This window comes from Cervus elaphus, chromosome 1 (genome assembly GCF_910594005.1).
Source record: "Cervus elaphus chromosome 1, mCerEla1.1, whole genome shotgun sequence".
Classification (NCBI taxonomy): domain Eukaryota; kingdom Metazoa; phylum Chordata; class Mammalia; order Artiodactyla; family Cervidae; genus Cervus; species Cervus elaphus.
The window spans coordinates 77184987-77197782 of record NC_057815.1 but is presented as its reverse complement, the minus strand read 5'-3'; the positions used below and the strand labels follow the sequence as shown (position 1 = coordinate 77197782).

Sequence of the window (12796 nt, the reverse complement as noted above, 5' to 3'; positions counted from 1 at the left end):
GCAGAAATTTAAAATGGATATCCTTAAGAAAGCCAGAAAAAAACTAAAGAACAAAGCAATTCATAAAGCCCTAAAGCGGGAAAACAATCAGTTTCTCAAAAGTACTTAGAGGACTGATGAATTCTTAGAAACTATTACAACTGCTTCTGTTTGGCTCCGACTACCTCTAGCCATTAACTTCTTAAAGTGACACATTGTTGGGTTGTATGTAATAAGCTGTGAACTAAAACTGCAGATTTATATCCATTCAGCAAGGGTCACATAAACATTTATTTCTTCCACATCAAGCTCACAGAAACATTGAAAAAAATCTGTTTTATCAGTATAAAAAGCCACACTGTCATATAGGATACCATACAATTATATGTATCAGAATTATAAAGATAAGAAAAACTCAAAGAGTTTTCTTAACAACAGCAACACATGAAAAGATAAAAACATGATTAAGAAAGTTTAATTCAAAGAAACAGACTCACAAATATAACAGACTTGTGGTTGTTAAGCGGGCAGGGGCAATGAATTGAGAGTGGGGACTGCAGTGCAAACTATTATACATAGAATTGGTAAACAGAAAGGTCCTCCTACTAAATACCACAGGGTATATAGTATATTCAATATCTACATTCAATATAATAAATCATAATGGAAAATATGGAAAAATGATATACATATGCATATATATGTATAAACAAATCATTTTGCTATACATCAGAAATTAACACAACACTGTTAATCAACTATACTTCAATAAGTTTTTAAAAAAGAAAGTCATTCAGAATGAAGTTGCCTGTAACATCGTACACATTTTTTCCTAAATAATTTATTTATTTATTTGTTTTTGGCTGTGCTGAAGCCAGCAGGGTCTACTCTCCTTTGCATTGGACAGGCTTATTTGCAGTGGCTTTTATTGTGGAGTACAGGCTTGAGGAAAGCTGGCTTCCATGGCTGCAGCACGTGGACTCAAAAGTTGCGTTTCCCAAGCTCGAGAGCACAGGCTCAATAGTTGTGGCCAAGGGGCTGAGCTGCTCTGCTGCATGTGGGATCTTCCTGGATCAGGGATCAAACTTGAGTCTCCTGTATTGGTGCTCGGATTCTTTACCACTGAGCCACCAGGAAAGCCCCTAATTTTTAAGTTCAAAATTAAGGCTAGCTACTGATTTCACGGCATAAAACAAAAACACACTGAATCATTTGAAAATGGCCACAAAGTAGTTACACCTTACTGATGAGAAATTTATCCTCCAGATAATAACTAAAAAGTTCTTATTGGCCAAAACTGAACTCATGCCATTTTCCAGGCAATTGAGGAAGAGGCTGGATAGAATCTCAGATGTAAAACTAATGATTACATATTAACTATACATGATGAATATGCCAAAATGGTCATATTACAACATTATGACTTAAATGTTATTTATTCATAGAAGCCTTGCAAATTCAAAGAATAAAAATTATCACTAACCCTTATTGTTACTTGAAATCAGATGGCTAGAATGAGTGGACTAATCTGTGAAATTTAACATTTTGCACAAAAACATTTCCTTCAGTCATTCTAATATATGTTTTATCACATGCTTATAATACATGTATAACCTGATGTCAGTTTGTTCTCTTACAGGATATCTTTACTCTTATTTTAAACAGCAGCATAATATTCTACCACATATGCATATCCTAAGTTGCTAGACTGCTTTTTCCCCAGTTTTTTCACATTTATAAAGTTGTAAATAATATTTTCATATAGTTTTTATACATACTTTATTTTCTTAATATGGATCTCCAAAAAGGAGACTTGATAAAAACTGAAAGATTTTGTTCTGCAAAGCACAGTTGTGGCTGTTTGTCTTGTTTTTAGTATTATTTTTTTAATGCACTCATCAGAAAAAAAAAAGTTTAAGACTTAAAAGTTTCAAACATTAAAACCACAAAAGAATATGAATAAGAATACCAAAAAGGAAATGCAGAAAAAGGAACAAATTTGGAAGTAAGATTATCAATTCAGTTTGAGCTACCTGCACAGGAAAAATAGGGAGTTCAGGAGACAGTTCAGAAGATGAGCTAGAAGCAGCTCAGAACTGAATAGTGACTGGATTCAATCACCTGGAGGAATACACAAACCATGAATAAAAGAATACTGGTGCTTTGGTCTCGGCGGCAGAAGCAAGATGACGAAGGGAACGTCATCGTTTGGAAAGCGTCGGAATAAGACGCACACGCTGTGCCGCCGCTGTGGCTCTAAGGCCTACCACCTTCAGAAGTCGACCTGTGGCAAGTGTGGCTACCCTGCCAAGCGAAAGAGAAAGTATAATTGGAGTGCTAAAGCTAAAAGACGAAATACCACCGGGACTGGTCGAATGAGGCACCTAAAAATTGTATACCGCAGATTCAGGCATGGATTCCGTGAAGGAACAACACCTAAACCCAAGCGAGCGGCTGTTGCAGCATCCAGTTCATCCTAAGGATTTCAACAATTAGTCGCGCAATAAATGTTCTGGCTTTTAAAAATAAAAAAAAAAAAAAAAGAATACTGGTGAGCTTAGTGGGAGTAACGTCACTAGAGTGGCATGGACAGAGAGCTGCATTGTCAAGTGGAGGCTAAAGTACACACAAAGAAATGTGGAAGGAATAGAGTAGGGAAGATAGGTCCACAGACCTGCGGAGGCACAATTAAAAGATGCCTGTTTAAGGCTGAAGAAAAGGGGTCAAGAAAACGAGGGAAAGTAAAGTTACTGGATAGGTTCAAGATGCTGACAAACATTTTAGGATAAAATCCACAAAAGAGAATAGGGAGTAGTCTTGGAGGAAAAGAGGTATTTCTTTTCTTGAGAGAGTAGTGGAAACACAAAATGGGTAATGGTAGAAGTTATACTCAGAAGAAAAGCATTGGAAATCTGGAGGAAGTTGGTATCAGTTGACCTCTACCTAAGAAACAGACTCATTTGCTAGAAATAAGGAGGTGGGGGGAAAAATAGTGTTTTGAGAAGTCAAATGGGTCTTTGATACATTCACAATTGCTTGGTCAGGTACCAATCAAGCTACTCAATAAAGTATGCCAGTATTTGAGTACTTTTATGATTTATGACTACTTTTATTGGAGAAGGAAATGGCAACCCATTCCAGTACTGTTGCCTGGAAAAATCCCATGGACGGAGGAGCCTGGTAGGCTACAGTCCATGGGGTCGCAAAGAGTCAAGAGATGACCGAGCGACTTCACCAACACACTATCAGTGATAATTATACTTGATTCCCCAATGTCAAGCAGGCCACTTGAGGAGATATAAAAACCTTTGAGACATGGTCTCTGACCAAACAAAGAACAGTTTAGATACGACTTTATATTTTTTTAATGTAACTTTTGCCCTACAATGGAATATATTGTTATTTTATAAAACTAGGTTATCAGTCAGTCAGTTCAGTCGCTCAGTCGTGTCCGACTCTGCGACCCCATGAATTGCAGCACGCCAGGCCTCCCTGCCCATCACCAACTCCCGGAGTTTACTTAAACTCATGTCCATTGAGTTGGTGACGCCATCCAGCCATCTCATCCTCTGTTGTCCCCTTCTCCTCCTGCCCCCAACCCCTCCTAGCATCAGTCTTTTCCAATGAGTCAACTCTTCGCATGAGGTGGCCAAAGTATTGGAGTTTCAGCTTCAGCATCAGTCCTTCCAATGAACACCCAGGACTGATCTCCTTTAGGATGGACTGGTTGGATCTCCTTGCAGTCCAATGGACTCTCAAGAGTCTTCTCCACCACCACAGTTCAAAAGCATCAATTTTCAGCACTCAGCTTTCTTCACAGCCCAACTCTCACATTCATACATGACCACTGGAAAAACCATAGCCTGACTAGATGGACCTTTGTTGGAAAAGGAATGTCTCTGCTTTTTAATGTGCTATCTAGGTTGGTCATAAATTTCCTCCCAAGGAGTAAGCGTCTTTTAATTTCATGGCTGCAGTCACCATCTGCAGTGATTTTGGAGCCCAGAAAAATAAAGTCTGACACTATTTCCACTGTTTCCCCATCTATTTCCCATGAAGTTATGGGATCAGATGCCATGATATTCGTTTTCTGAATGTTGAGCTTTAAGCCAACTTTTTCACTCTCCCCTTTCACTTTCATCAAGAGGCTTTTTAGTTCCTCTTCACTTTCTGCCATAAGGGTGGTGTCATCCGCATATCTGAGGTTATTGATATTTCTCCTGGCAATCTTGATTCCAGCTTGTGCTTCCTCCAGCCCAGCGTTTCTCATGATGTACTCTGCACATAAGTTAAATAAGCAGGGTGACAATATACAGCCTTGGTGTACTCCTTTTCCTATTTGGAACCAGTCTGTTGTTCCATGTTCAATTGAGGTATTTCATTTTCCTCCAATCAGATTAATAGGAAACAATTTCAAGCTAGATATACATTCAGATATGAGATACTTTAAAAGTGATTTTGCAAGTTTCAAAGCAGCCACTAGAAATACTTCCAGCACTGTCACACTAGGCTTAGGGCAACTGACAAGGCAAGTATTCCAACTATTTTCTACTCAAAAGCTATTAGGAAACCAATTATGTTATAGTCCCTAACACTCTGAGTAGGTTTCCATGCAGAATACAATTTTAGGAAATTCCCTGGCGGTTCAGGGGTTAGGACTCCCAACTTTCACTGCTGGGGCCTGGGTTCAATCCCTGATTGGGGAACTAAGATCCTGCAAGATGTACAGTGTGGCCAAAAAGAAAAAGAATTCCATTTTAAATACACATGTATAAAATATCAAAATGTTACCAAACTGTCAAAGTTCATTAAGAATTTATCATACACAATTGTAATAGGATAAACACAACACTTGCCTTTTGCATGACTGTTTTAAGGACCTCAACATAAGACAGACTTGATTTACACAAATTAAGTACACAAATAATATCCCTTCTGAAGAGTGGTTTCAAAATGAGTTATAGCCAGAAATTTCAATATTTTTTAAAAGTACCTTAAAATGAAATTCTATCTATACCCAGTTTTCACCTGTTTTCTTCCCACAGATGGCATAAGAATGAGATTTGGAGAGCCCTACGGAGAAGGCAATGGCAACCCACTCCAGTACTCTTGCCTGGAAAATCCCATGGACGGAGGAGCCTGGTAGGCTGCAGTCCATGGGGTTGCTAAGAGTCCCGCACGACTGAGCAACTTCACTTTCACTTTTCACTTTCATGCTTTGGAGATGGAAATGGCAACCCACTCCACTGTTCTTTCCTGGAGAATCCCAGGGACGGGGAAGCCTGGTGGGCTGCCGTCTATGGAGTCTCACAGAGTCGGACACGACTGAAACGACTTAGCAGCAGCAGCAACTCCAAACTGAGAAAGTAATAATATAATTAGAAGAGGCAATCCTATAATAACTTTCTCAGGCAATACAAGAATTGGGCAAGTCCAGAAGGAAACAACTAGAAAATAAGCAAATGAGATTAACCGTATCTGAGAAATGACCCTCTCCTTCATTTAAATTAACATATGTATATCTCCATAAGGCAATAAAGGCAATTACACTACTCAGCCACTTCCCCGGTGGCTCAATGATAAACAATCTGCCTGCCAAGGCAGGAGATGCAGGTTTAATACCTAGGTTGGGAAGATTCCCTGAATAAGGAAGTGACAACCCACTCCTGTATTCTTGCCTGGAAAATCTATGGACAGAGAAACCTGGTAGGCTACAGTTCAGGGGTCACAAAACAGTTGGACACGACTTAGTGACTAAATAACACAACAGATCTCTATTAGGCAATATAAGGCTATTAAACTATAAATTGGCTAGACTTGATGGAAAGATTATCACAAAAATAAAATTCATAGAATCTACTTCCTCAAAGCAGAGATTATCATGTTTTACTCTTCATCCATAGACAGTAATTTGCAGTTAATGGGCACTCAAACGTACGAGATAACTTTCATATACTTATTTATCTTTGTTTTACCTATCATAATAAAATTTCATTTATTTGTGGTCAGAGTCAATGATCCAGCTACAAAAAAATATTTAAAGCATACTAACCGGATTAAAAACCCAATACTTTTGAACCCAATACTACTCTTATCTACTTAAAATAGAAAACTATAACTAATATACTACAGAGGTACCTATACTATCGCCACTGAAACTGGCCCAGAACATGCTTTGTTTTGAGAATGTAGTGAACACAGCATCAGAGCTATAGGCTATCTAGCACATAACCTCTAATTTTCATGGTGGTTTTATGTCACTGAACCCTATTTAATCTCATTAAAAGTTACAATAAGTTACAGATTTAAAGTCCTCAGAAGTATTATACTCTTTAAAAAAAAATGTCTCTAGAAAGTCGGGTTCAATTTTCAATGTTATCAGTCCATCTAACTTATTAACTATGTAAGACTGAGCATTATTTATCTAAAGTAGTATAGTTTACCAGACCTACAAGACTCCTGATGTATTATTAAACAGATAACACACAGTCAATATATACGGTAATGAAATTTTTACGCCTTTAAAATAATTGCTTTATAGGGGAGGAAACATTTTTTAAACAAGTTACTTTCTGCAAAGTTTACCTTCTGTTTTTCAAAAACTGTAACACATTTTAATTTATGAACAATATGCAACAAAGCAGGAAGTTGAAGTGTTTGAAGTTAATATAAATTTTCTTTTAGTAAATCAAATACTTTTTAAAATTTCTAAAATGAACTGGCTGGTCAAATACAGCCAAGCTTTATATTTTCTATCAAATCCTAAAGACAGTTTTCTTGGTAATCCATATGTAACCAAATATAATATATAATAAATGATTACAAAATTTTAAAGGAAGGAGAGAGTGACTCAGTCTGCTGATTTGATTATTTCAATATCTATCAAACTTCAATTTTTTTTCCAATTAGGAAAGGTACTCCAGCATTAATAATTACATGAGAAAGAACTAAATCTGACCACCCCTGGCAATCCCTTATTTTCAACGTGACCAAAGAGTTATACTAAATAACCAGTTTTTCACAATTTAGATCCTCACTTCCCTAGTGGCTCAGACAGTAAAGAGACTGCCTGCATTGCGGGAGACCCAGGTTCGATTCCCTCTGGAGAAGGAAATGGCAACCCACTCCAGTATTCTTGCCTGGAAAACCCAATGGATGGAGGAGACTGGCAGAGTACAGTTCATGACGTCGCAGAATCAGACACGACTGAGCGACTTCACTTCACTTACATCAAGGAAAAGGTACAGTTCAGAGGAGCCAAGTACTATTTTTCCCTATTCCACAAACCTCTGCTTCTTTTAGGTGTAACCACCTTTTCATTTAAAAAAGAAAAAAAGACAAAGCAAGAAAGAAAATGCAACACCAAAAAGTATCTGGAAGTCTAATCTTTAAAAGAGATGTTCCTCTTAAAATGTAAAAATGAACTGTGTGACAAAGAAGCCTGTGTTTTGAAAAACCTAGATTCGCGTATTAAGTGCACTTCAGTTTTATTTTTAAGGATCTCCAAAAACTAAAAATATTATTCCCATAAATCAAACTCATCATAATGGCAATATGTTCTGTTCTTGTCACACCTCTAATCTCAAGATAGGCCTGTAACATGTTCTTTTTTTTTTAATTGTATAAAAAGTCTATCGTCCCTAAATTATACTTTAAGGAAAATAAATTAGGGGCTGGGGAGGATTTAAAAACTGGTCAAGGATGATAAACATTATTTCACAAGAATGATCATTCAGCAGGTGTCAATGCCATATTCATAATCTTTCCTCCAAGCTACCACAATATTTCATTGACTTTACAACTAAGAGAACTCTGGTTTCTAGAAACTTGAACATTTAAAACAGATTTCTTAAGTCTCCCAAATCCAATGAAACCCACGCCTCACCATCACCCTCACCACAGCCCAGCTGTCTCTGAAGCATCTGCCCTCTACCTTCCCTTCCACTCAGTCCCCCTTAGGAGTGAAAAATGCTCACTCAGAAAATTAGGCAAATTGCTTGGATCAAAATAAAATACACTTAAGGTAAAAAAAATATTATCTTGGTTTGTTTCATTTTAAAGACTTTTGCATTAGAAAAAGACATCATTCAAAGAAAAAAAAGACAGCTTTCTTGCCATTAACTACTAAATATGAAAGACAAAGTAAATCAGCTTAATGTCTTAACTGTCCACAAACTATAAATGCCACCCTAAAAATACAGTATTTCCAATACTTAGCCTGTTCTTTCAATTTCCACAGGAGCGGTGAGAGCAGCAGCTCTAACGCCCCAGCATTCAGTGGCATGCTTCAGAATCCAGACAACATGTTGCCTTTGTGTAGTGACACATGGCCGAAGTTGCAACTGTGGAGAACAGCCTGATCTGCTAAATTGGTCAAGGTCTAACTTGACAAATATTTGGGTAAAATGTGTAACATACATCCTCCAAATATCTGTTCTGTCTTGACAGTGATTAAGACTTCAAAAAAAAAAGGACAGCTGTGACAAAGCTACAGAAGCAGCACACTAATATTAAACTGTTCCTCCCCAAATCACTCTTAATTATACCAATCCAACTAAAAGGGGTGGACTTTGGCTAACCCTAAAATCCTCCACTAATTCAAAACTTCTATTCCAAATCTATAGCCCTATATTCAACTTATATTGTATGCTTTAATGTATTAGACAATATATATATATGCGTGTTTATGTATGTATATTAATTTTTTAAGCAGCTGAATCCAGAATCAGAAAGGACATTTCAAATAACTTATTTAGACTTACATTCGTATTACACAGAAAAGATTATACCCACCACAAAGCTTTCAGCAAGTGGAAGGGGAGGGGGGCATGAGGGAGCAGGGAGGGGCTCTTTTTTAAAATAAAATACACTGATAGGTTCCTTGATTTTTACAAAGTTCTAGGGTTTGTCATCAAAAGTAACTTCCAAGTTAAACATATCACACTGGGAGTCTCAATTTCAGACTTTAGGAAACTAGGACAGCTGCAAACACAGAAATTTCACATGAAGATTTCTTTTGGTACCAACAATATAATCATGCAACAAATCATCTTATGTCCTTTAATAGTTAAGAAGCAAGAATAATTCTGGACAGATACTTTAAATGTGGGAAAATTCAAAGGTCCTTAAAACACCCTTAAATCTAAATAATGCCATGATATTTTCATCTCCAAATTCAAACATAAGTAAAGTTACAATGGAAACTATATTTTTCTAAAGACTTTGAATTAACTAACCACCAATAATGCAATTCTAATCTACCATATCATCATACTAAGAAAATTAACTTCGAAAGTTACCAGAATAAATCATTCTAACATTCAAATGGAAACTAACACTCAAACAAGTATTCCATTCAATGGATGTGACACAGGATTGGGAAACAGCATTTTAGCACTCTGAAATTTACATTTTCTTCATCTGCCCTTCCATAGGGATGCCCTCAATGTTGATATATCAAATATTTAAAACAAAGCTCAATGAAAAAGTTCACTTGACAGCTGCTGCTATTTTAAGTTGCAAGGGAAAAAAAAAAGGGGGTGGGGCTTTCAATAATCAGCATTCAACAAATACTTATGTGCCCTGCCTTACTAGCTACAGAAACCCACCTCTGTAATTTGCACCTTGTTTTATGATACCCATGACAGAACATCCAAAAAATTAAAATAGTATGATCTGAAGCTTCTTTTCAAGCATGTTTACAAGAGGAATTATTCCATAAAGATCATCCACTTTTATGTGACTCTAAAACTCCATGCCCAGAAGCCAATGACTGGTTTATAATCAAGATAATGACAAGTTCAATGGAAAAGGCATTATGACAATAAACTAAGACTGGCTCACCAGGTTATGATCTGCTTGCCTAATATGTATGTTTAGCTACTATAGTCAGCAGAGTCCAAATATAAATCTGAAACATTTAATGGCTGGCTCTGTTCTAGAGTTCAAGCTCATTTTATCTTTCTAAAACATAGTTTTAAGCTAAGGTTCTCCACAAAAATTTTTTAAATATAGTCCCTAGAGTATAAAAAATTAAGGAACAAATTATTCCATTTTCCCCATAAATACAAAAAAAGAACCGCACACAATGAAATAGCCAAAATATCAAACATATCAGCACATCTTTACCTTTACACAAATTAAAAACGTTTCAAAAATCTGAAAAACTCAACCATTGTATTTCATAAATAAGAGTACCCTATACTTCACTAATACACTCATAAATATACCAAGAAATAGCTTGTTGATTAAAAAGTACGGAACTTTAATTTACCTGGTTGGTACATCTCAATTACTCTTAAGTGGCATGAAGGCATGAGGTAACCAACAAAACTATAAAAACTATTTTTTTAAAGAAAACAAAAAGGGTCAGTCTTATTTTGTTTACTTAAATCCTAAGTTTAATCATGACCTATCAAAATCTTATCATGGCTCATTGTATAAAATTAGCACCGTACTTGCAAGCATAAGCAGAATTTAGACTTATCAAACATATGGTGAGGCTTGCCTAGCTGCTGAAAAATTGAGAATGTAGGATTAAAATGTTTTTAGGTGGGTAACAAAACTCACCGATCCTGCTTAAAAGTTCTCATCAAAAATTTGATTAAGAGAACCTCTTAAAATTTTAAAGCGCCCAGTAATTAAAACTTGGAAATAAACGGAAACGGTTTAAATATAAATCCTTCATCTTCAGAAGCTACAGCTAACAAGCAAATACCTAAAATAGAAAAAACAAATAATAATAATCACCAAACTACTAAACAGAGGCACAAGCTGGTTTACCAGCTAACTTTTCTGGCCCTAGACCAGAGAAACATCAAAGTTGACAATGGAATCAACCATGAGCTTTGTCTGTAAAGTGGACGATAATCTGAAAAACTGCTGCTAACAGAAGCTCCTTTTAATGAGAAGCAGCGACCGACAGGTGGAAAAATAAATTCTAACAGGGCAGCAAGAGGTTGTGAAAACACGGTTCAAGGACTGAACGTGTTGTGACTGCTCTGTAACAGGTCCAAGGTAATTTACGCACACACCCTTCAGCGCAATTCCTCAAGCAGAGATAAGATTGGGAAACAACAGGCTTCGCCGAGAGCTACATACCATGTTAAAACAGCCGTCTCCCTCCTGACAGGAAAACAGACATTTCTCTCCTCCTAAGCCTTTCCTCGAGTTCTCCCAGCGCCGCGAAGGGAAGCGGGCGGCCGCCACCGTAACGAGAGACGCCGGCAACAGACCCGCCGCGCGGCCGCCACGCCTTCCTCCGGCCGCGGCGGGGGACGCGGAGCGGCGGATCACATTTCTCCTCCCCAACAATCACACGCACTCACGTCCCTCGTGTTGACACCCTCCGGACCCGCCGCTCGACGACGCTGGGGACTGGGCCACAAAGCCAGGGACGCAGCCATCGGCCGCGGCGCTCAAGTTGCGTGCGTGCGTGTGTTTGTGTTTGTTCCCCTTAATGAAAGACAAGAGGTCTCCGTAGTGACGGCCCAGGCTGCGGGGAGAGAAGAGCCCCCCCTCCCCGCCCCGCCAGTGGGACTAAACAAAACTTCGGTTGCTGGGAAGAGCCGTTGCGCAACCCTGGCAGGGGGCGGCGGGGGCCGCCCGGCCCAGCCCCAGCGCGGCTTCCCGGAGGCTGCGCCACCGCGCGCAGGAACCACGCGCGGCCCCCCGCGTCCGGCGGCCTCGGGCCTGGGGCGCCTCGGCCTCGAGGGAGACGCCTGGATCCGCCACCCCAAGGGGGCCAGGCGGAAAGGCGGAGCACGAGCGCACAGGAGATGCGGACCCCGGTGCGGAACGCGCGACGGGTGCGGACCGCTCAGGGGGCGTCGGGCCCAGGGAGGGTCTGGAGGAGGGGCCCGCTGGCCTTCCGAACGCAGGCGCGGCCGGTAGAGCCGTTTCCCCCCCCCCCCCCCCACCACCCCGCGCTGCCAACCTCCGCCCCGGGGTGGGGGCGCCCCCTTACCCTAGTCCCTTACCTTCCTAGAGGCCTGCGCTCTCCCCTCTTCGGGCGGCCGCAGCCCTGAGCATGTCCGGGGCGGGTGCGGGGCCGCGCCGGGGACAGGGAGCCAGGCGCTTCAGCAGGCGGCACCACCCAGCCCGGGCTCAGGCCCTCTCCGCGGCCGCTGCCATCTTGTCCTGGCGGCTGAGAGGAAACGGCGAAACACCCTCCCCCGACCGCTGCTGCTGCTGCTCTGGCTGCTGAGCGCCGGGCCCGTTTCCCTCATCTTCCTTCCCGGGGATTTGGGGTGGGGACGGTTCGGCTGGGGTGAGGGGTGGTGAGAGGCCGGCCGGCCGACCTCCGATTGCTGGGGGGCCTACGGACGGCGCAGCGTGCGGGGCCCGCGGCGGTTGGGGCCCATTCCTGACGCCCCCGCCGAGACTGGAGGAGACGGAAGACAGCCCGGAGCGGCGGCGACGGCGGGGCCCGCGGCTCGGTCTCCTCTGGTCGCCGCGCTGCCGGGAGTCGTCACCGAGGCGGCTGCCGCCGGCCGCCCCAGTCTCGGGCCCCTCCTCCGCGCCCGCCGGTCTCGGTCGCCGCCTCCGCAGCGCCACCGCCCGCCCGGCCGCTCTGCGCGCGGAGCCCCGGCGGCCCCGCTCGGCTCGGGCCGCGGCGCCTCCGCAAAGCCCCTCCCCGGGGCCCGCCCGCCCGCGGCCGCGCCCTTGTAGCTTTTAGCCCGCCTGGCGGCCGGCTAGAGTCCGATCCGGAGCTGCCCCACGCCAGCACCCCCTCTACTGTTCTGAACCTCATTTCTGGGCCCACTCCGCCAAAAATCTATTTTTTAAAAAGGTCCTAATGCCAAAGAAAAGAGGAACA

General features: G+C 41.4%; 2 protein-coding genes across 7 annotated transcripts in view; one reads left to right on the top strand and one right to left on the bottom strand.

Annotated features, from left to right (window-relative positions):
- The window catches only part of HIPK3 (homeodomain interacting protein kinase 3), an 83182-nt gene extending 71084 nt beyond the window's left edge, over positions 1–12098 (bottom strand). For 4 of the 6 annotated variants that reach the window (XM_043908867.1, XM_043908871.1, XM_043908869.1 and 1 more), the window contains exon 1: positions 11958–12098. The gene's annotated coding sequence lies outside the window, so the exon portion shown is untranslated. Of the gene's footprint in view, positions 1–11079; positions 11513–11957 lie in introns of those variants that run through there. The other 2 variants (XM_043908868.1, XM_043908875.1) reach the window with 2 other exon arrangements.
- Positions 2136–2460, top strand: LOC122698188 (60S ribosomal protein L37). Its single transcript, XM_043908879.1, has one exon. It carries the CDS (start codon positions 2166–2168, stop codon positions 2457–2459), a length of 294 nt encoding a protein of 97 aa, XP_043764814.1. The 5' UTR covers positions 2136–2165; the 3' UTR covers position 2460.
- Positions 12099–12796: the final 698 nt, after the last annotated feature.